The sequence below is a fragment of the Mobula birostris genome, chromosome 16 (genome assembly GCF_030028105.1).
Source record: "Mobula birostris isolate sMobBir1 chromosome 16, sMobBir1.hap1, whole genome shotgun sequence".
Classification (NCBI taxonomy): domain Eukaryota; kingdom Metazoa; phylum Chordata; class Chondrichthyes; order Myliobatiformes; family Myliobatidae; genus Mobula; species Mobula birostris.
In genome coordinates this window covers 75,682,513-75,706,864 of record NC_092385.1, presented here as the reverse complement: position 1 = coordinate 75,706,864, position 24,352 = coordinate 75,682,513, and the positions used below count along the sequence as shown (strand labels likewise).

Sequence of the window (24,352 nt, the reverse complement as noted above, 5' to 3'; positions counted from 1 at the left end):
AAGAAGGACAAAAGAGAAAAGGCAAGCACAGTTTGTGAGAGATCCATTCAGCTTCACCAGGACTCCTCTTGGCCAACAAAACTCTGGTCTACTATCCAGCTCGAAGCCAGAGATAGAGGAGTCCCTGCGGGAGGCACACAGCGACCCACGGAGGGGTCAGGGACTGGGAACCAATCGGGCTGTGCAAAGACTGGAAAATCCATCAACTGAGCTGAATGTGAAAGAGCCTACGTGGCAGGAAATCCAGGACATCATCCGGAAAGCTAAAGCATCAGCTGCCCCAGGCCCAAGCGGCATACCTTATAAGGTGTATAAGAAATGCCCAAAGCTTCTTCAGAGGCTGTGGAAGGTCATGAGAAAGATCTGGGCCAAAGGTACTATTCCATCAAGTTGGAAGTTGGCAGAGGGATGCTTTACTCCAAAGGAAGAGGTTTCTTCCACAATTGCCCAGTTTAGGACAATTTCTCTCCTGGATGTGGAACGTAGGATTTTCTTTTCTGTGCTCGCAAGAAGGCTGACTTCTTACATGACGCAGAACCGCTATATCAACACATCCATCCAGAAAGGCGGTATTCCGGGCTTTTCGGGGTGTCTGGAGTACACCTCAATGATTAGCCTTTTGATCCGTGAGGCCGAGCAGAAAAAAGGCGACCTAACAGTTGTCTGGTTAGACCTCGCGAACGCCTACGCCTAGAAGGACTCGACCACTACATCCCAGTGGCTATTCGAGACATGGTCACCAGCTACCTAGGAGGATTCAAACTCAGATTTACATCAGCCCATTTCACAACTAGTTGGCAGGACCCCCAGAAGGGGATTCCAACAGGGTGCACTATCTCCCCCATCTTATTTATTATGGGAATGAACCTCCAGCAGCAGAAGATGTAACCCGCGGCCTGACGCTGGAGTCAGGCATTGTTCAGCCAGCTCTACGAAGATTCATGGACAACATCACTATAACAACTGTGTCACATGTCCAAGCAAGATGGGTATTGGAAACCGTGGGTAATGTAGCCACTTGGGCGAGGATGTCCTTCAAGGCTAAGAAGTCCAGGTGTATAGTGATCAGAAAGGGCAAAGTTACTAGCAAGTTTAGCCCCCAAGTTCAGGGCGAGGTCATCCCTTCCATCCAAGATAACCCGATAAAATGCTTGGGGAAGTGGTTTAATGTGTCACTAACAGATGGGGCCAATGTCACCAATGCTGTGAAGCAGACAGACGAATGGCTGAAGGAGATCGACAAATCCGGACTTCCTGGTAAATTCAAGACCTGGCTGTACCAATACGGCCTTCTGCCCAGGCTTCTCTGGCTCTTCACACTTTATGAGTTCCCCATGACTGTCGTAGAGGGCATCGAGAGGAAAACCAACAAGCACCTGTGGAGATGGTTGGGAGTTTCCCCAAGCTTCTCTTCAGTGGCCTCTACATTCGTTCTGGGCAACTGCAGCTTCCCCTGTCATCTGTTGTGGAGGAACTCAAGGTGGCAAAATGCAGAGCTTTATTAAGCTTGAGAGATCCCAATGACGTCTTGGTAAAGCAAGTAGGCGTTACAACCAGATCTGGGCACAAGTGGGCAGCCAATGCAGCTGTGGAGGAGGCAGTGTGTTCTCTGAAGCTGCGAGATATCATCGGCAACCCCTGCGTCGGGCGGCAAGGCCTCGGCTCAGTTCACTTCCAGAAGTGGGGAAACGTAAGCATAAGGAACAGGCGAGACACGATACAGGCAGAAGTATGGATCCGTGAGGAAGAGAAGCGGATTTCAAAGGCAGTGGAACAAGGGTCCCAGGGTGCCTGGACAAAATGGGATCTGCCTAAGCGCAAGATCTCATGGGCAGAGTTATGGAGACTGGTGCCCTTCCGTATTTCCTTCCTCTTGCGATCCGTGTATGACACCCTTCCTTCACCATTACATCTGTACACATGGGGGATGAGAGAGGACCCGAACTGTAAGCTCTGTGGACAAAAGGGGACACTGGCTCATATACTGTCCTGGTGTAAAACAGCTCTAACTCAAGGACGGTATAGGTGGCGCCACGATAAGGTGCTTCTGGCTCTTGCTGACACACTAGAGTGGGAGAGATGCAAGAAGAGGATGGCTGGCACAGATTTGAGGAAGGCCATCACCTTCATCAAAGAGGGAGCTAGTCCCTTCGTGACCAAACAACCAAAGCCCAATCTACTGCTAACGGCCAGGTCCTGGGAGATGAGGGTCGATGTAGGAAGGAGGTTGCAGTTCCTGGATGTGGTGCACACAGCCCTACGCCCGGACATCGTACTGTGGTCAACCAAAGACAAGAAAATAATTCTGGTTGAGCTGACCGTACCGTGGGAAGAGGCCCACGAGAGAAAGGCCTTGAAGTACCAGCCCTTAGTGCAGGAGTGTAAAGACAAGGGATGGCAGGCATGGTTGTTCCCTGTGGAGATCGGCTGCAGAGGTTTCCCAGCCAAATCAGCATGGCGCTTGTTGTCAGCTCTAGGCCTGGACGAAAGGAGCAAAAAACAAGCAGCTCGTAGGATGGGGGAAGAGGCAGAATCAGCCTCTTGTTGGATTTGGAGTAGGCGGGAGGAGGGGAGCTGGAAGCCAGGAGCAGATGGGCAGTGATTTGGCCACCACTGCCGGCCCACCAACTGGAGAGTTTTGTGAACACTCGGTGAAGGTTGGGAACCACCTGATGACATCTGCTCCTGGCTGAAGGCGACGGTTACCTTATAAGGTAACTGGAGAATGCACCCTAATAGGTGTATGTAACAAGCAAATAGCAGAGAGAAAAAAAATAATAGTAATAAATAAAACAAAATAGAAATAAATAAGCAAGTAGATCAATTACATATATTGAATAGATTTATAGATGGTCTTTGAGCTATGCCTAGCCACATAATCATGTGTATACAGAGAGTAGAGCAGTGGGATAAGCACACATCCCTGAGGTGCACCAGTGTTGATCGTCAGCGAGGAGAAGATATTATCACATGTCCACAAAGATTGTGGTCTTCCGGTTAGGAAGTCGAGGATCCTATTGCAGAGGGAGATACAGAGGCCCAGGTTCTGCAACTTCTCAATCAGAATTGTGGGAATGATGGTATTAAATGCTGAGCTATAGTCGATGAACAGCATCCTGACGTAGGTGTTTGTGTTATCCAGGAGGTTTAAAGCTGCGTGAAGAGCCATTGAGATTGCAACTGCCATTGACCTATTGTGGCGATAGGCAAATTGCAGTGGGTCCAGGTCCTTGCTGAGGCAGGAGTTCAGTCTAGTCATGAACAACCTCTCAAAGCATTTCATCACTGTAGACATGTGCGCTAGCAGGCGATAGTCATTAAGGTATTTCACATTATTCTTCTTAAGCACCAGTATAATTGTTGCCTTTTTGAGGCCAATGAGAACTTCCGCCCATAGCAGTGAGAGGTTGAAAATGTCCTTAAATACTACCACCAGCTGGTTAGCACAGGTTTTCAGAGCCTTACCAGGTACTCCATCGGGACCTTCCACCTTGCGAGGGTTCACTCTCTTTGATATCGACCTCTGAGACGGAGATCACAGGGTCATCAGGTGCAGCAGGGATCTTCACAGCTGTAGTTGTGTTCTCCCTTTCAAAGCGTGCATAGAAGACATTGAGTTCATCTGACAGTAGAGCATCACTGCCACTCAATGCTATTGGGTTTCGCTTTGTAGGAAGTGATGTCTCGCAGACCCTGCCAGAGTTGCCGTGCATCTGGTGTTGCCTCCAACCTTGTTAGAAATTGTCTCTTCGCCCTTGACCTTCCAATAACTTCCATAAACTAACCATAAACTACAGACTAATGTTGACAAATGGAATGCTATCCCATTTGATACCCCAATAAGGATATGTTTGAGTAAGTACACAAGGACGTGCGAGTTTAAAACAAGGCGTGTCATTTTATTCTTGGCAACCTCCTCTGGACCCTCAACAGTGCCAGGGCATCTTTTCACATCTTATACGGTACTGTGCCATAGGCTTAGGCACATGTATATAGCTAGGGTGCCTAAGACTTTTGCATTGTACTGTAGTAATTTTAAGTATTGTACTGTACTGCTACCAGAAGAAAAAAAAACAATTCTATTCTGATATGGCTCTCTATTGTGGAATGAGAGTGGGAATGGGGCAGTGAGAGTGGAGGCATGGTTGGGAAAAGGGGAAGGGAGTGGGGAGAGGGCACCAGAGAGAGAGTCTGTAATGATCAATAAAAACAATTGTTCGGAATCAAGTTACCTTGTCTGGTGTCTCAGGCTGGGTGCGTCTGCACCATGACATCTCCCGCCCCAACACTTCTTCTCTGCCGCCTGTCCCACACCCCTCACACAGTGCTCCACCCTAACCATTCTCAATATCCTTTGCTCCTTTTAGATTTACACACCCTCACTCTGCTCCACATTGACAGATACAGTACTGTGCAAAGGTCTTACGCACGCTAGCTAGATATGTGCTAAGACTTTTCTACAGTACCATACTTGGCCTCAGTGCTGTGTTTTTGTCAGTATGGTTTTCCTTTATTATGGCAGAGAACTTTCTGTTAGTGACTGAAATACAGTGAGGTACTCATCCACGGACACAGGCAACCCACAATGCAGCTAAAGGTGATGCTTTCTCCTGCAGGATCGTTTGCTACACGGCAGCCAGTGAGAAAGAGGTGTCAGGCAAAGTTATGGTGAAAGTAGCAGGCAGCGGTGGCAGCAGCTCGGAAAAAAACTTTACCTATCAGGTATGCGTGAAGTTCACTTGATTTTCTTTCTGTAATTTTTTAAAAATATATTGTTTGAATCCTGGTGCTTTCCTACAGTTTGTGAAGGGTTTGGGATCAGGGAGTATTATAATCACCTGCTACGTAGTACTGTGCAAAAGCCCTGGGCACATGTAAGATAAATGTTCTGCAAAATGAAGATACTTTCAAAAATAATGAAATGAAAAGTTCCAAAGTGTATATTAAAAAAAAATTGTACAGAGCACTAAACAGTAAAGAAACAATATCTGGTGTGACCACCCTTTGCCTTTGTCACTTTGGCACTTAACTCTAAATTTAAAAAACATAAAATTAAAAAATAAGCTAAGCTAGTCCCATTGGCCCGTATTCCTCTAACCCTTTCCTATTCATGCACCTGACCAAGCCTTTTAAATGTTAATGTACCTAGCTCACCCACTTCCTCTGGCTCATTCCAAATTCTGACCATCCATTTGCCCCTCTGGTTTCTATTAAATCTCTCCCGCCTTACTCTTTCTTTGCCCGGCATGATTTTATGCATCACTAAATGTTCCACTCATTCTCCAATGCTCCAGTGAATGAAGTCCCAACCTGGTCAACCTTTTCCATGAGTCAATCTCCCAGGTCCCAGAAGCATTCTCGAAAGTATACAGTGAATTTTCGCTTTGAAATGTGATGCAGATACCGAGGACCTGGTGTGGGTCTTCAGGCTTCTGCACCTCCTGACCAATGGTTTGAGAAGATGGCATGGCGTTCAGTCAGATTGAACTAGTGCTGTTTAGCCTAGAGCTGTGGTGAATTTGTTTCTTTGCCTGCATTAAAGACAGTTTAGGGCACCATGGTAGCATAGCATTAGTGCAGTGCTATTGCAGCTCCGGGCATTGGAGTTCGGAGTTCAATCTGGATGCTGCCTTTAAGAAGTTTGTACATCTTTTCTGTGAGCACGTGGATTTTCCCTGGGTGCTCCAGTTTCCTCCCTCGTGTACGGATTATTAGGTTGATTAGTCATTGTAAACTGTCCTGTGATAAGGCTAGGGTTAAATCGGTGGGTTGCTGGGTGGTGAGGCTCATTTGGCCAGAAGGGCCAGTGCCACAGTGTAGCTCTAAATAAATAAATTACTGGGCAACTCGCGTTTTTAACTGTGGAATGTTTATTCACTGCCTATATGGTTAAACTCCTGTTAGGATCTGTTTTTCAAGTCATTAAGCAGCCTTTATCAATTTGCTCCTCCTCCAGAACCCAGTACTGGTTTCCATCTCTCCATCTCATGGTCCCAAAGCTGGAGGAACATCTCTTGTCCTCAGTGGTGTCAAGTTGCTGACTGGTGGACCAAGCGATATCAAAGTGTTTGTGGGTGACCTGCCCTGTATCATGTAAGTATATACATTGTTGTAGGAAAGCTATAAGCCCTTTCAGAACAAATGCAGTGACATGTTGGCCAAATGTGCTATGTAACATTACAAGAGGATGAAAGATTTTTGCCAGCATAGCATCTTCCTAGTCCACCTGCCCACCATTGACAGTATCTACATGAGATGGCACCTGAAGACCCCATTATCCAGGCAGTGCCATCTTCTCAAGCCATTGGTCAGGAGGTGCAGAAGCCTGAAGTTCCACACCAAGTTCAAGAACAGTTACTTCTCTTCAACCATTCAGTCTTGAACCTAGTGTCCCAGCCCTAATCACTGCCTCAAGAAGGTAACATCCATCATCACAAATCCCCACCATCAAGGCCATGCCATCTTCACGCAGTTCTATTAGGCAGGAGGTAGAGAAGCCTGTGAAGTCCCACACCACAAGGTTCAAGAACTTCCCTTCAACCATTCCTTTCTTGAACCAGCTGGCACAACCCTAATGACCACCTTGGTAGTTGTGGTCTTTTTTTGTACAATTTGTATATAATTTAATTTTTTTTGTCTGAGTGTTATGCCTCCAGCGCTGTGTGTCTGTGATTCTGCTGTAACACCTGTGCACTTATGTACTTGTGCATCGGACAATGGACTCCACTTGACTTGGAAACATAGAAAACCTACAGCACAATATAGGCCCTTTGGCCCACAAAGCTGTGCCGAACATGTCCTTACCTCAGAAAGCCTGACTTAGCCTGACCTTTCTAAAGAATAATATTACTAACCTACTTTATCAAAGTAACCTTTTGAGTTTAAGCTCTCGCTGCAGACCTGTTACTGGACCTCAAAGCAACATCGGTGAATCAGATGTTATTTGCAACCGACATCCCATCTCAGGCCATCCAGCAGAGATCCCCTTGAGGAAGGACTCATTGGTTTCCTGATCACCAACCCGTGGTCTCTGAGGCCAGTTAAATATCCTTAATGATATCTCCTGAATTCACTTGGCATGCACTCAGGATGTTCTTGGTCTATGTGTAGTGGGGGCTCCCTCCGTACATCCTCACACACTGGCCAGCGATTTGCTGGCTGAAAGGAAAGATTTTGATGATAATGTAACAATAAATAGAAAAGGAATGCAACTGCTGAAATCTGGAGCAACAAATGATCTGCTGGAGGAACCCAGTGGGTGTTGCAGCATCTGTGGATGGAAAGTAACTGTTGATGTTTGGGGTCAAATCTTGCATTGGGGTTGATAGTGGAGAGGGGAGATGAGATGAGGACTGGTGAAACCAGAGCCTGAAGTGTGGAGGTGAAGAGTGGTGGGACGATTGAACTAACAGGGGAGGAGAAAGAGCATTGTTGAGAGATACAGACAGATGGAGACAGATAAAAAAGAGATACACGGGGGTGGAGGGCAGGGAAGGATGAATGAGCAGACAGCTAGGAAGGTGATAGGCATGAGCTTGAATGCTTCCATTGCTGGAATCTGATGGGTAAGAAAGATGGTGATTTTCTTGAGGATCTGTAAATGTGGGCTCTCTCGGTTAAAACTGTTCATTGAACCTCTCCCCTGGCAGCTCTGGTGAGGTGAAGGACAACCACATCCAATGTTGCACAGCCCCCTACAACCAGACCGGAGATCTGCCCATCACGGCTATGTATGGTGATGTTCTTAAGCAACTGAATCACGTCTTCTACAGCTACACTGAGGATCCAAACATCACTGCTGTGCGACCGGACAAGAGCTTCCTGGGGTGAGCTGATTTGTACAAGTTCAAAGTCAATTTATTATCCAGTTGCGTTAATGGTACCATAAAATACCTTGAGATTAATTTTCTTGCTGGCAATTACAAGAAAATGAAAGGAAATGCCATAGAGTTTGATGAAAAATTATCCATAAACAACCAATGTACAAAACTGTGTAGATAATAAAAAACTGAGAACGTGAATTTTAAGGATTTGCAATATGAGAGAAAAGTAAAACAAACTATTTTGCACAGTTGCCAGTCTTCACAATTTTTTTGCCACCTGTGGAGCTGATACTTGCTACTGCAAACACTATTTGGGATGCATGCCCACTTTGTCAAGATATGGGGCCCTGTCAAGCTGGAGAAAGCCTCTGCTTCATGCACCATACTACTGCAGAGCAAGCAGAGGAGGTGGTGAAACCGTAAGCAGCAGTCAGGTTGGACGGTGAGGGCTGAGTGGATCACAGAGTGTAGACCCAACTGGAGGTGAAAGGGAGGCTGGGGATTGGTGTTGGTGAGCTTGACATGTCTTTGGGTCCTGCAGTTGTGATCAGGGTGCAGGCCGGTGAGCTGGGAGGGCTGGCGTTGGGTGTGAGCTATGTGATTGGTAGTTTGGTTGCTGGCTGAGGTGAGGGTTACAAGTCTCAGATGATGAACGTCTGTGATAGAAGTGAACCAATAGGGGAAGGGTTCTCGGCACCGGGCTGAGATCTGCTCATTTCCCACAGATCTTTGCAAGAGTGATTCTGTGCAATGCTGTCACAGCAGCATGACTTAGAAGTTGTATTTCAGCAGGTGTTGCACAGCTTTGGATGTAGGGCATAGATGGGGTAATTATCTATGAGTTACTCAGAGATGCATGGAGGAAACCAGATGAAAAATTGCAAACGCAATGATTAACATTAACTATCAAGCCCATGGAGCTGAGGCCCTGGTCCACTCTCAGGCTCACAGAGCTGAGGGCCACTGTCCGCTCTCAGGCTCTCTGTGTGCTCTTTCCTGATGCTTTTTTACCCACGCTCCTGTTGAAAATCATCTATATGATGGGAATTTGTGGTTGTCTCAGGTTTTACAAAGGAAGAAATGTGTAATCTTGGAAACAAAGTTCTTTCTCCATGTATGAGGACACATCAAGTTCACGTTCAAGTTTAATTATCATTCAATCATACATGATTACAGCCAAATGAAACAGTGTTCCCCCTGGGGCCAAGGTGCACAACCCATTACCAACACCACACAGCATGCTGCACATAGCAAAATGGCAGATATGGTTATGATCTCAGAAAAAACATACATTTACAAAGAGAAAAGTGTATATATATATATATATATATATATATATATATATATATAGCCAAGGCCCCCACATGGCATGACTAGATTGATAGTAAAGTTGTTCTGGTCCAGCTTATTTCCACTGGAATGACGATTGAGGTTGTGATAAACGGGCCAAAAAAATCTCAATGTAGGCTCCACCGATTGAGCTGTTATGAGAGGCTTGTATTTATATAGCACCTTTCACATCCTCTTTTTCTACCTCCTGTACTACTGACAATGAAATATGTCGGAAATGTGGCATTGGGGTGAGAAAAATAGTGGCCAGTCTATTCACAACACACATGTACAATGCCAGAAATGGGCTATCTATTCTTAGGTTGGCAAACTTCGGATAAGATACAGAAATTGATTTCCCCATGCATCTCTTCAGGTACTAGTGAGTCTTTGCAACCTCAAAAAGGTCACTTTTGATACCCTGCCGTTAGAAGGCTGTAATGGTTCCCTGGTATGATAAGATGGACTCTCGACTTCACAATCCACCTCAATACGGTCTTGCACTTTACTGTTCTCCTGCATTGTACTTTCTCGGTAGATGTTACACTCTATTCTGATTCTGTTATTGTTTTACCTTGCTCTACCTCAATGTATTGTGTAATGATCTGATCAGTATGAACAGTATACATTAAGATTTTTGCTGTGTCTTGGTACATGAGCAAATAATGAACCTACTCCAGAAAAGCTTTGAGAGACATTCCCTGATTAAGATTGTTGTCTGGTCTTGTGCCCTGTTTCAGTGGAGGACGAGTGATCAGTGTCCAAGGTCAGAACCTGGATGCAGTGCAGACACCCCAGATGATGGTACGGTTGCTCCCAAAGAATAGGCGACAGAGATCAGCCAAGTTACAAAGCAGGCCGTGGAGGAGGAAATGCAGAATGACAAAGGACAGCAGTTCCAATGGGACGAGTTTTCACGAGGTGAGACGATCTGGTTCCACTCACTGGATAAGATGGTGAAGGAAAGCAAAGGTTTACGAGCAATTCAGCTGACGTGACTGGATTTAGGCAGCCATGCACTGTGGAGTAAGGTGATCACTGCCAATTGGAAGGCAGGTTGTCTACAGGACACCCTAGAGCAAGATAGCACAGTCAACAGGACAGCACAGGGATGGGTACAGTCAACATGTGGGGTACTGTGTGACTTGCACAGCCCTGTGAGTGAGTTGGATACAGTTGGTGGTGGATGAGACAGGTACAATTGCTGGTAGGGGGATGGGGGGATTGCGGGTAGGGACAAGGAGGTGGGTGGGGCGGGTAGGGACAAGGGGTTGGGTGGGGCGGATAGGGACGAGGATGTGGTTGGGGCGGGTAAGGACGAGGATGTGGGTGGGGCAGGTAGGGATGAGGAGGTGGGTTGGGCAGGTACAGTTGCTGGTATGGACCAGAGAGGTGGGGCAGGTAGGGACAAGGGGATGGGTGGGGCAGGTACAGCTGCTGAAAGGGACACGGGGTGGGTGAAGCGGGTAGGGACATAGGTGGGTAGGGAAAGTAGGGATACGGGAGGGTGGGGCAGGAAAGGACACGAGGCATAGGTGAGGCAGGTACAATTGTTGGTAGGGACGCGGGTGGATGGAGCAAGTAGGGACACACGGGTGGGTGAGGCAGATACAGTCACTGGGGAGGGGGAGGGAGCCCCACAGGCAAGGGGTGGTACAAGCTGGGGCTGGTGAGTGCCTGAGTATGAGGTGGGTACAATCAGTGGGTGGACCCCATGGGTGAGCTGTGTGCAGTTGGTGGGGTAGGGTGCAGGGAGACATTGTGGGTGAGGCAAGTACAGTTTAAAAAAAAATACAGTCTGCAGTGGAAATTGCATAAGGTCAAATTGCAGAAGCAAATCTTCCTATCCAGCTACACTGTACTCCCACTGTTTATGACTAAAGTTTACTTTGTTTTCTACATCATCTACAGCCCATTACACCTACATTCTGGGGCAGAGGCTGCTGAAAGCAAATCGCTAGGGTCCTCCGTCCTGGGCCAAAGGTTGATCAGCCCTGTGGCTTCTCCTTCCACCACACAACTTCATTCATCTGCTGGATGAATATCTTCCGTCCCCGAGGAATCAGGTCTTTGGAGCTGATGTTGTGGTTTATGCACCTCTGGGTTTTTTTGGGGTGCGTTTGCTAGCCCCATTCTCAACTCCCCTCCTTTTGAAGATGGGTTTGGAAGTGTCAGTGACGGAGTTACAGTTCACTTTGTGCTGATGACAAAATGGTGCCTGCCAATGAAGGAAGAATTCAGTCATAGCAACAGCCACAGACTAGCAAATGGTGGCATGTAGTTGCAGCATCAAAAGAGATGAAAATAGAAGAGGTTTTCCGCTCGTTTCTGTTGTCAAACTTACACACACACACACACACAAAAGCACAGACCCACACTCTAACACACTCACACAGTCATACACACACACACACATATATATAAATTTGCAATTTTATATATATATTTTTCTCTGAGTGTGTGTGTATATATACATATATATATACACACACACACACTCAGAGAAAAACACACACACACACACACACACAAACTCTCACACTCACACACACACACACACACAGACACCACTCTCTCACACACACACACACACACACACACACACACACTCTCACTCACACACACACACACACACACACACACACACACACACACACCCCTGAAATTTCTGATTCTCTCAGAATAATTGAAGAGAATCAGCAATTTGAGATGTATCAACAACCCTTTCAGAATGCTGGAGGACCTCAGCACGTCAGCAGCAATGGAAGTGAATGAACAGTCGATGTTTCAGACCGAGACCCTTTAGCAAGACTGAAGAGGAAGGGGGAAGAAGCCCGAATAAGAAGGTAGGAAGAGAGTGAGGAGGACAAGCTAGAAGATGATAGGTGAAGCCAGGTGAGTGGGGAGGGGGATGAGGTAAGAAGCTGGGAGGTGACAGGTGGAAAAGGTAAAAGCGCTGGGGAAGAAGGAATCTAACAGGAGTGGAGAGTGAACCATGGGAGAAAAGGAAAGAGAAGGGGCACTGGGAGTGGAGACAGGCAGGCGAGGAGAGGAGTTAAGAGGACAGAATTGGGAAATGAAGATGAGGGAAGGCAGGTTCCTCTAACCTAACTGTAGCCTCATTAAGGCAGAAGAGGAGGCTGTGGACTAACATGTCGGAATGGGAATGTGGACATGAGTTGAATTTGAGATGTATGATGTGTGGAAATTTCACAATACACATTCAGTATATAATTAGTAGAATTACATGTTGAATAAGGACTGAATTAGCCAGCTGCAGACTTTAATGCTGCTTAAAGAATACGGATTTAGACAGCAGGAAGCTCTGTGGTAATTTTACCAGCTTATCAGCTGTAAGTCATTGGCTGAAGATCAAAATGGGAGGCTTAGTCCTGGCACAGTTTGACCGTACCTGGTTTAATCTCTATGTGGGTTTTTCTGTCAGCTGTTTGACTCAGTAGCAGCAGAGTTGTATATTGATTCAACAACACATCACATGAAAAGAACAAAATACCAGTCCATTCCCTGCAGCTCTGTGATAATTGTAAATTAAGACAAAGCATCTTTTTTTACTGAGAGATTTAGTGTGGAGCCATGCTGCCAGGAACCCACCGCTTAACCCTAGCCTAATCACAGGACAATTTACAATGATCAGTCAAACTACTAACTGGTACGACTCTGGGTTGCGAGAGAAGCCTGGTGGAAACAAACAAACACACACACACACACACAGGAAGGGACAAACTTGCTTACGGAGGTCACTGGAATTGAACTCCGAACTGTTAATAGCTACACTACTGTGGCAGAGAATGTTGCTGCCTGTTAATGCACAGCAAGATGCCAGTATTCTAATGTCTGGATCTGCTTTCAGGATTACAGAGTGAAGGATACAGAGCGGTCTGGTTCCTTCAGATACCATTGCCTCTAACAGTGCAGTACTGCTCAGTACCACTGGAGTGAGACTTGACCCTTCAGCCTTGTGAGTCAAAGATGAAAGCAAAATCAGGTTTATTATGGTGTGAAATTTGTTGCTCTGCAACAGAAGTACAGTGTATGTATTCAGGCTTCTGTACCTCCTCCCTGATGGTAGTGATGAAAAGGGCATGTCCTGGGTGGTGAAGGAACTCAATAATGGATGACAGCAGCACTGAATAAGCCATGGCTGATGCACTGGGCCACCATGACTTGCTGAAAGACAATGTAGTTCTACAGGGAGAGCGTGGACAAGCTAGACCTGCCTCTTTGGCTTCTAGAGTAACTAAACACGTTGTTCAGTCAGAGTTTTGGAATAAATTAGATTAGATTAGATTCGACTTTATTGTCATTGTGCCAAGTACAGATACAAAGCCAATGAAATGCAGTTAGCATCTAACCAGAAATGCAAAGAATGGTGTTATTTACAAAATAACTGTGAATAAAAAGTAAGTGCTACAGCACACAAATATAAAAGTACAGAGACAGTACAATAGGGATGCAATACTGCTTAGCGCTGTGATGTGAGGTTCAGCAGGGTCACAGCCTCAGGGAAGAAGCTCTTCCTGTGCCTGCTGGTGCGGGAGTGGAGGCTCCTGTAGCGCCTACCGGATGAGAGGAGAGTAAAAAGTCCATGGTTAGGGTGAGATGCATCCATGATAATGCTTTTCGCCCTGCCCAGGCAGCGTTTATGGTAGATGTTCTCAATGGTGGGCAATTGGGTGCTGATAATCCGCTGGACAGTTTTCACCACACGCTGGAGTGCTTTGCAGTCCGATTCGGGACAATTGCCATACCACACTGAGATGCAGTTGGTGAGTATGCTCTCAATGGTACAGCGGTAAAAGTCCGTCAGTATCCTGGGACAGAGGTGAGCTTTCTTGATGCTCCACAGGAAATAAAGCTGCCTTTTTGATCAGGATGGAGGAGCTCAGGGACCAGGTGAGATCCTTGAAAATGTGGACACCAAGGTGGGCACCACTTACCCATATTTGTTCATGCCAGTTGATAAAGAGCTGCCGAGACAATTCTCACCTTCTCAAACCTGGTCCGTGCCTGAAAGGCATTGGCTGTTCTTGTTCACCTTGTTTACATTCAAGTGCTGTTTGAATCTGGTGCGAATTTCTGCCTCTATCTCTTTTCAGAGCATGAATTCCAGATGCCTAACTTCCTTTGGGTGATTTGTTATCACTTCTGCCCAAAAATATTTTAAAACCAGGGAATGTACTGTAGATTTTAGATTCCTTTACTCAAGGAAATAGGTCCTTTCCCATTGAGTACAGGGTACTTAAGGAGGTGGCTCTAGAAATCGTGGATGCATTAGTAAACATTTTCCAATGTTCTATAGATTCAGGATCAGTTCCTGTAGATTGGAGAGTAGCTAATGTTATCCCACGTTTTAAGAAAGGAGGGAGAGAGAAAACAGGGAATTATAGACCAGTTAACCTGACATCAGTGGTGAGGAAGATGTTGGAATCAATTATAAAAGATGAAATAGCGGCATATTTGGATGGCAGTAACAGGATAGGTCCGAGTCAGCGTGGATTTACGAAGGGGAAATCATGCTTGACTAATCTTCTGGAATTTTTTGAGGATGTAACTATGAAAATGGACAAGGGAGAGCCACTGGATGTAGTGTACCTGGACTTTCAGAAAGCTTTTGATAAGGTCCCACATAGGAGGTTAGTGTGCAAAATTGGAGCATATGGTATTGGGGGTAGGGTTCTGACATGGATAGAAAATTGGTTGGCAGACAGGAAACAAAGAGTAGGGATTAACGGGTCCCTTTCAGAATGGCAGGCTAGTGGGGAACCGCAAGGTTTGCTGCTGGGACTGCAGCTATTTACAACATACATTAATGATTTAGATGAAGGGATTAAAAGTAACATTAGCAAATTTGCAGATGACACAAAGCTGGGTGGCAGTGTGAAATGTGAAGAGGATGTTATGAGAATGCAGGGTGACTTGGACAGGTTGGGTGAGTGGGCAGATGCAGTTTAATGTGGATAAATGTGAGGTTATCCACTTTGGTGGCAAGAACAGGAAGGCAGAATACTATCTGAATGGTGTCAAGTTAGGAAAAGGGGAAGTACAACGAGATCTTGGTGTCCTTGTTCATCAGTCACTGAAAGTAAGCATGCAAGTACAGCAGGCAGTGAAGAAAGCTAATGGCATGTTGGCCTTCATAACAAGGGGAGTTGAGTATAGGAGCAAAGAGGTCGTTCTGCAGTTGTACAGGGCCCTGGTGAGACCACACCTGGAGTATTGTGTGCAGTTTTGGTCTCCAAATTTGAGGAAGGGCATTCTTGCTATTGAGGGAGTACAGCGTAGGTTCACGAGGTTAATTCCTGGGATGGCAAGACTGTCATATGTTGAAAGATTGGAGCGACTGGGCTTGTATACACTGGAATTTAGAAGAATGAGAGGGGATCTTATTGAAACATATAAGATTATTAAGGGACTGGACACACTAGAGGCAGGAAACATGTTCCTGACGTTGCGGGGGTGGGGGGGGGGGGGTGGAGTCCAGAACCAGAGGCCACAGTTTAAGAATAAGGGGTAGGCCATTTAGAACGGAGTTGAGGAAAAACTTTTTCACCCAGAGAGTGGTGGATTTGTGGAATGCTCTGCCTCAGAAGGCAGTGGAGGCCAATTCTCTGGATGCTTTCAAGAAAGAGTTAGATAGATCTCTTTCTTTTCTTTTTCAATCTTTTTATTAATTTCAAAATATAGAAACAAAACATAGCAATAATACAAATAATATGAGATGTATTGTTACATTTAAAAAAAGAGTAATTGCAAAACCAAATAGTGGAAATTACCAAAACTCCCATACTTGTAGAACTGATCACGGATAATATAAAGCAAAAAAAAAAGGAAAAAGACAAAAAAAGAAAAAAAAACCCATCCCAAAAGAAAAAAAAAAACTAAACTAAACTAAAAGACTTGGGCAAAACTAACAACTTAAAAATGGAAAAGAAGAAAACCTCAGCGTCGACGCCTCCACTCCCCTCCAACAACAGTACAGAGAAATAAAACCAGTTTGGAAATGATCAAATTACATCAAATGAAAATGCTGAATAAATGGCCTCCAAATTTTTTCAAACTTAATAGAAGGGTCATAAACTGCACTTCTAATTTTCTCCAAATTCAGACACACCATAGTTTGTGAAAACCAATGAAATACTGTAGGAGGGTTGATCTCTTTCCAATTCAACAAGATGGACCTTCTAGCTATTAAAGTAAGAAATGCAATCATCCTTCGTGATGAAGAGGTTAAATTATTTGAGTCTATCATTGGTAATCCAAAGATAGCAGTAATTGGATGAGGTTGTAAGTCTAGACTTAGGACCGTTGAAATAATATCAAAAATATCTTTCCAATATTTCTCCAACAAGGGACATGACCAAAACATGTGAGTTAAAGAAGCAATCTCAGACTGGCATCTATCACATATTGGATTAATATAAGAGTAATAACGAGATAGTTTATCTTTGGACATATGAGCCCTGTGAACTACTTTAAACTGTATCAACCTATGCTTAGCACATACAGAGGATGAATTCACCAACTGAAGAATTTTTTCCCATTTTTCAGTCGGTATATTAATCTCAAGTTCTCTTTCCCAGTCAGCTTTAATTTTATTAGAGGCATCAGGACATAAATTCATAATTATATTATATACAATTGCTATTACACCTTTCTGAGAAAGATTTAAGTCTAAGATTTTTTCCAAAGTGTCCATTGGATATGGGTGTGGAAAATTAGGAGAGACAGTAATTAAAAAGTTTCTAATCTGTAAATATCTAAAAAAGTGAGATCTGGGTAAGTTATATTTATTAGAAAGTTGATCAAAAGACATAAAACAGTTATCCAAAAATAAATCGCGAAAAGATATTATACCTTTGGTTTTCCAATCAGAGTAAGCTTGATCCATCATGGAAGGTTGAAAAAGAAAATTTGATATAATGGGACTTGCTAGAATGAATTGATTAAACCCAAAAAATCTTCGGAATTGAAACCATATACGTAAAGTATGTTTAACTATTGGGTTATTCATTTGTTTATATGATTTAAAAGAAGTAAAAGGAAGTAAGGTTCCTAAAACCGAACCCAAGGAAAACCCTTGTAATGAATTAGATTCAAGATTTACCCAATGAGGGTTTAAAGATGCGTCCAAATCTTGTAGCCAAAATTTTAAATATCTAATATTAATTGCCCAATAATAGAATCTAAAATTTGGGAGGGCAAGTCCCCCCTCCTTCTTGGATTTCTGTAAATATCTTTTACCTAACCTAGGATTTTTATTCTGCCAAATATATGAGAAAATTTTTGAATCCACGTTATCAAAAAAAGATTTTGGGATAAAAATTGGAACCGATTGAAATATATACAAAAATTTAGGCAAAATGATCATCTTAATAGCGTTAATCCGACCAATCAAAGACAAAGAGATTGGGGACCATTTGGTAAATAAAAGTTTAATCTGATCAATTAAAGGTAAAAAATTAGCTTTAAATAAATCTTTATATTTTTTGGTAATTGTTATCCCTAAGTATATAAATGAATCAGTAACCAATTTAAATGGTAAACGTCCATAAATAGGTACATGCTCATTTAAAGGGAATAATTCACTCTTACTAAGATTCAATTTGTAACCAGAAAAGTTACTAAATTGAGCTAACAGATCTAAGATAGCAGGAATTGACTTCTCCGGGTTAGAGATATATAACAACAAATCATCTGCATATAATGATAGTTTATGTATTTCATTTCCACGGGTAATACCAACAATATTTGGCGAGTCACGGATAGCAATTGCTAAAGGTTCAAGAGCAATATTAAATAGTAAAGGACTAAGAGGGCAACCTTGCCTAGTACCACGAAAAAGACGAAAAAAAGGAGATCTATAATTATTTGTACAGACCGAGGCTACCGGGGAGTAATATAACAATTTAATCCAAGATATAAATGTCAAATTAAAATTAAATTTCTCAAAAACATTAAATAAATAAGGCCATTCAACTCTGTCAAAGGCTTTCTCAGCATCTAATGAGATAATACATTCCGGGGTAGTAAGTGAGGGGGTATAAACAATATTCATTAACCTCCTAATATTAAAAGATAAATAGCGATTTTTGATGAATCCGGTTTGATCCATGGAAATAATTTGAGGTAACACCTTTTCCAGTCTAGTAGCTAGAATTTTTGAAAAAATTTTTGAATCTACATTCAGAAGAGAAATCGGTCTATAGGATGCACAATCCGTAGGATCTTTATTCTTTTTAAGAATTAGGGAAATAGAGGCTTCATAAAACGATTGTGGTAATTTACCTAAACTAATTGCTTCCTTAAATATTCTAGACAACTTAGAAGAAAGAATGGAGGAAAAAAATTTTTAAAATTCCACTGTAAACCCATCGGGACCGGGTGCTATACCGGAATTTAATGATGAGATTGCAGTTATTATTTCTTCCTCTGAAATGGAAGTTTCTAATGATAGGCAATCTTCGGGAGATAGTTTCGGAAAACTCAATTTACTTAAAAAATCATGCATGAAATTAGAATGATGAGGAAAATCAGAATGATATAAAGAGGTATAAAATTCTTGAAAGGTTTGGTTTATCCCAACATGATCAACTGTGAGAGTATCATCCTGTTTGCGGATCTTAGTAATTTGACGTTTAACCAAATCAAATTTCAATTGGTTAGCCAGTAATTTACCCGATTTATCACTATGAATATAAAAATCACTTCTAGTTCTCATTAATTGATTTTCGATCAAGGATGTTAATAATAAGCTATGTTCCAATTGGAGTTCAACTCTGTGTTTGTACAGCTCCTTGCTAGGAGAAATAGCATATTTTTTTTTATCAACTTTTTTAATTTTATCAACCAGCCGAAGTATTTCATTGTTAATACGTCTTTTCAAACCGGCCAAATAGGAAATAATCTGACCACGGATATAAGCTTTAAAGGCGTCCCAAACAGTTCCGTTGGAAACTTCATCCGTAGTATTAGTTGAAAAGAAGAAATCAATCTGCTCCTTTATAAATTTGACAAAGTCCTGATCTTGAAGCAAAATAGGGTTAAATCGCCATTGTCTGGTAGTACAAAAGGTATCCATTAACTTGATGGAAAGTTTCAATGGAGCATGATCTGAAATAGCAATAATGTCATAATTACAATCAACTACATATGGAATCAAACGAGAGTCAATCAGGAAATAATCAATTCGAGAAAAAGAACGGTGAACATGTGAAAAAAAGGAGAATTCCTTATCATTTGGATGTAGAAATCTCCAAATTTCTGAAATCCCAGCATCCAACATAAAAGAGTTGATAATAGTAGCCGACTTATTCAGTAAAGCCGGACTACTTGTGGATCTATCCAACATAGGATTCAAACATAAATTAAAATCACCGCCCATTATCAACATATACTTGTTTAAATTAGGAAGGGAAGTAAGTAAATGTTTAAAGAATTCAGGATAATCCACATTCAGAGCGTAAACATTAACCATAGCGACCTTTTTATTAAAAAGTACCCCCGTAATTAACAGAAATCTGCCATTAGGATCTGAAATGATGTCTTGATGAAGGAATGTAATTGAGGGATCAATAAAAATTGAAACGCCTTTAATTTTGGCTTGAGCATTTGAATGGTATTGTTGACCTTTCCAAAACTTAAAGAAGCGTTGACTGTCCTCTTTCCTTACATGAGTCTCTTGAGCAAAGATAATATGAGCATTCAGTCTTTGGAATATTTTGAAAATCTTTTTCCGTTTTATTGGATGGTTTAAACCATTTGTATTCCAAGAGACAAAATTAATAGAATGAGCCATAACTAAAAATTAACCCTTTGGTGAGTAAGGGGTTAACCATAATGTGAGCTCATGAAATCCGAAGAGGAATACATGATTAGAGAGGAACCGGAAATCTCGACACTGGGGACATCTTTGTAGTTCTGAATCAGCCCAATAGAAAAAATTAAAAAAGAAAAAGACCACCCCCTACCCCAACCCCAAATAGAAACCCGAACTGAGCCAGAGAAGGCTGAAAAAAGCGCTAACTAATACTAACTTTAACCCCATTTCTGCAGGGGGCAACTCCAAAAATATATGTTAGATAAGTGACCTCCCAAAGACTAATATGTGAAAAATAAACAGTATTGTAAATTAGTCTCCATAGTAAAAATTACTAAAATATATAAAATAAAAGAAACCAGTATCAGTGCATATAATTAGTTAATTATAAACGAATAAATAAAAAAACGCTTCCAAAATAAGAAAAATGGATTATGGGAAGAAGAAGCATAAGAACATGGCGTCCCGAAAAGAAAATAAAAATTATAGAAAAAGAAAGACAAGTCGCCATTTTAGTTATGCGAAAATCAAAAATAGGAAGCATATAACTACAAATGACCGTCGGATCGGATCATTAGTAATAACAAAAAAGGATAAATTAAAACAAAAGGTTAACTAAGGGAAAGTGATGTTATTCACAGAAGATAAATATTCTATATAAGTTATAGAATAATCACTATAGTAAAGAACAAAGAACAAAAATCTTAAACTTATAAAAAACCTTCATCGCACAGTAGTAGAAGGTTTATTTTGAAGGAAAACACCAGGGAGAAAAAAAAAATTGGTGCTGGAAGCACCCAACACAGATTAAGAGAGGATATCTGTATCAGATGGGAAATTATCATCCAAAAAGCTCCGAGCGGCAGTTGTAGAGTGGAAAACACGACGATTTCCATCGGGAAGAGAGATTCTGAGTTGTGCAGGATACAGTAGTGCCAGTTTGAGATTTTTTTGATAGCATTCCGACATTAAAGGTTTAAAAGTCAGTCGTTCCTTCATCACTTCAGGACTGTAGTGAACTATTCTGAAGGAATGCTGATGATACTTGATCATCCCTTGTCGACGAGCGATCTGGAGAAGTTGTTCTTTAACATTAACATAATGGAAACGAAGAATAACTGGTCTGGGTTTGGAAACAGCCGCTGCCGACTTTACCCACGGTATACGATGGGCGCGATCGAGTAATGGAGGATCGTTGGGAAAAACTGAACCGAACGAATCCTTTAAAAGTTTAGCAAAGAATATTACAGGATCTCCAACCTCAACGTCCTCGGGTAGGCCAATTAAACGTAAATTTTGTCTTCTCGATCGATTCTCAAGATCAATAACTTTGGATTTAAGTTGTTGGAGCTGTTTAGTAGTCGAAGCTAGATTCTTCTCTAAGATCTCAACTTTTGTATCCGTCTTCTGAGATTTAGTATCCAGCTCAGAAATTTTTGCATCGTGTTTTTGAACATCAGCATTCAGGAATTTCAAAGATTCCGTGATTGATTTTAAATCTTCATTAAGGCTTTGACGATGTTGTTCAAATTGAGCAGTTAAACTTTCAGATAATTTTATCCGATGCTGCTCAAACATTTCCTCCAAACACTTCACCATAACTTCGTAAGTTAATTCCGTTGGTTTAGAGTCACCTTTCTTCTTTCCTCCGTTCCCATCAGCGTCTTTCCCATCTTTGGTTTTAGATCTCGTACTCATTTTTTTAAGCTCAAAAGTTGCGATTGACAAAAGGAAGTCAATTAATCGATAATTCAGAGAGATAAAGTAAGTCTTCTGGTGTACTTAAAGTTGATTAGATCAAGGAGATCATAGGTTAAAAAGGATAACGGGAATGGAGCGAAGCCAGAGAGACGACCTCACTCCATGAGCGCTCCCTGCAGAATCTCAAGATCTCTTAAAGATAGCGGAGTGAAGGGATATGGGGAGAAGGCAGGAACTGGATGCTGATTGTGGATGATCAGCCATGATCACAGTGAATGGCGGTGTTGGCTCGAAGTGCTGAATGGCCTACTCCTGCACCTATTGTCTATTGTCTACTCTACTTGTGTCCCCCATAGTTTTAAAACACTTAAAATTAAGTTATGCCCCGTCATTATCCATTCTAAAAAAGAAACACTTATCCACTTACTTATCCACTCTAGCCTCACCACCATCAAGGATGTCGTCAAAAAGCGATGCCTGAGGAAGACAGAATCCATCATTAAGGATCCCCACCACCCAGAACATGCCCTCTTCTCTTTCCTACTATCAGGGAGGAGGTACAGGAGCCTGAAGATGCGCACTCAATATTTTAGCAACAGCTTCTTTTCCTCTGCGATCAGATTTCCGAATGGACAATGAACCTGTGAGACTACCTCACTGTTTTATATTGCACTGAACTGTTGCCGCAAGACAACAAATTTCACGGCATATGTTAGTGGTAATAAATCTAATTCTGATTCAATCTTCCCAGGTCTTTGTTCCCCTTTACCCTCCACATACTCTTGGTGCTGTGGCTGCAATTTCTTGAGGAAACTTGCTCCCCTTTTAGAAACAGTACTGGTTAAGGAGCAAGTTACCCTCACAAAGGGTTTGGACTGTGTCCTTAATCACGTGCTTCCTCTTTGTATACCTGGAAGTTCTTTGGCTCCCCTCTGATTGCGCAGTTGTGAGCCGTGTCCGTCCGTCCTCCTGAAGCATGCTGTCCGAGTGTGTTCGGGCAGCAAGAATGCCACTTGTTGCTTAAGCTCCAAAAGTACCACTACGGTACAGAAACTGGACTGCAACGGGCTGGAGGTCTCTACAACGGGTAGTTAAACCCCCCAATACATCAGCAGCACCAGCCTGCCTGCCAGCACAGGTGCAGGATAAAGACAGAAATATCTGCACATGGACTGTTCGTCCTAGTCCCTTCAGGGAAGAGAACCTTCTGACCCGGAAACAGTTAATTGTCCCAGGCCATCAGGCAGATCAGTACCTCCACCCATTAACTCTTCCCACAACCCCCCCCCCCACCACTACATACACATCATCTACCATCAGTTTATGTACATACAATGTATATAACAGTTACTTGTACCGTGTGCTTTATAGAGTTGATTTTATATTTATAATTATTGTGTTTTTTTATGGTGCTCTTTATGTTTATTGTATTTTTAATGCTATATCGGATCTGGAGTAACAATCGTTCTGTTCTCCTGTACTGAAGAATGACAAAAGTTAATGATGAATTTTGAAAACTCAAGAGTTTGGGTTCTGCCAGCTGACTACACTGTGGGTTATGAGAACCATGGTGGCCACGGAAAACATTCCCTCAACAAGAGAATGTGCATTTCACGGACCTGAAGTCCCGCGAAACAACTGATTAGGTCAGCGAGCAGAGAAGTTTAAAGTTCGAAGTAAATTAAACCCCAAAATTCACCATATACCATCCCAAGATTCATTTTCCTGTGGGCATACTCAGCAAATCTGTAGAATAGTAACCATAGCAGGATCAATGAAAGATCAACCAGAGTGCAGAAGACAACAATCCGTACAAATGTAAATAAATAGTAATAAATGAGAAGGGTCCTCAAAGTGAGATCATTGGTTGTGGGATCTCACAGGAACCAAAATAATACAATCTATTTAATCCTTTACTCTTGTCAGCGAAGTCCCTCACTGGTAAAATGCACAGGATAATTGCTGTAATGCTGACGGTTGGATATAGTTGACGTTCTTCTCACCACTGTTTGTTTCCCATCTCCAACTTTTCAGTTTTATGAGTCCTGCCAGGTGAACTCGTCCTCCTTCATGACTTGCAAAACGCCATCGATCGAGGCTCCCATCAACGGCGCAGTGATCACTGTACACTTCATCATGGATGGCCTGTGCTTCAACTTCAATGAAATCAGTCCAACCAAGTTCACGTACAAGCCTGACCCCATACTGAAACCGCTCAACACAGACGACCCTTTGAAACCTTACAGACACAAGCCTGGCAGTGTCCTTTCTGTAGAGGTACAATGACTTATAAAGCTTGTACGCCTTCCTCTTCCTCCCCCACTTTCTGCCCCCTTCCTTTCCAGTCCTAATGAAGGGTCTCAGCCTAAAATGTCATCTCTTTATTCCTTTCTGTAGATGCTGCCTGACTTGCTGAATTCTTCCAGCATTTTGCACGTGTTAGTCAAGATTTCCAGCATCTGCAAAATTTTGTGTTTAACGTGATGCATTCTTTGATATTGCAGATGGTTTTTATCTCAGCAGCAACATTTCATGTAGTCTATACTTGTACCTTTTTGAAGAACTGCTATGTTTGATATATTTTTCAAACACTATATCTGCCGTTTTAGTTTAATTATACACTCCCTCAGGTGATTGATAATAACTCTAACAAACTGTATAT

General features: G+C 42.6%; 1 protein-coding gene across 5 annotated transcripts in view; it reads left to right on the top strand.

Moving 5' to 3' along the window:
* plxnb1b (plexin b1b) overlaps positions 1-24,352 on the top strand; it is a 379,174-nt gene that overhangs the window by 301,673 nt on the left and 53,149 nt on the right. For all 5 annotated transcript variants that reach the window (XM_072280878.1, XM_072280877.1, XM_072280876.1 and 2 more), the window contains 5 exons: positions 4,617-4,722; positions 5,957-6,093; positions 7,650-7,826; positions 9,893-10,073; positions 23,725-23,967. In XM_072280878.1, coding sequence (XP_072136979.1) covers positions 4,617-4,722; positions 5,957-6,093; positions 7,650-7,826; positions 9,893-10,073; positions 23,725-23,967 — 844 coding nt within the window. The remainder of the gene's footprint in view (positions 1-4,616; positions 4,723-5,956; positions 6,094-7,649; positions 7,827-9,892; positions 10,074-23,724; positions 23,968-24,352) is intronic.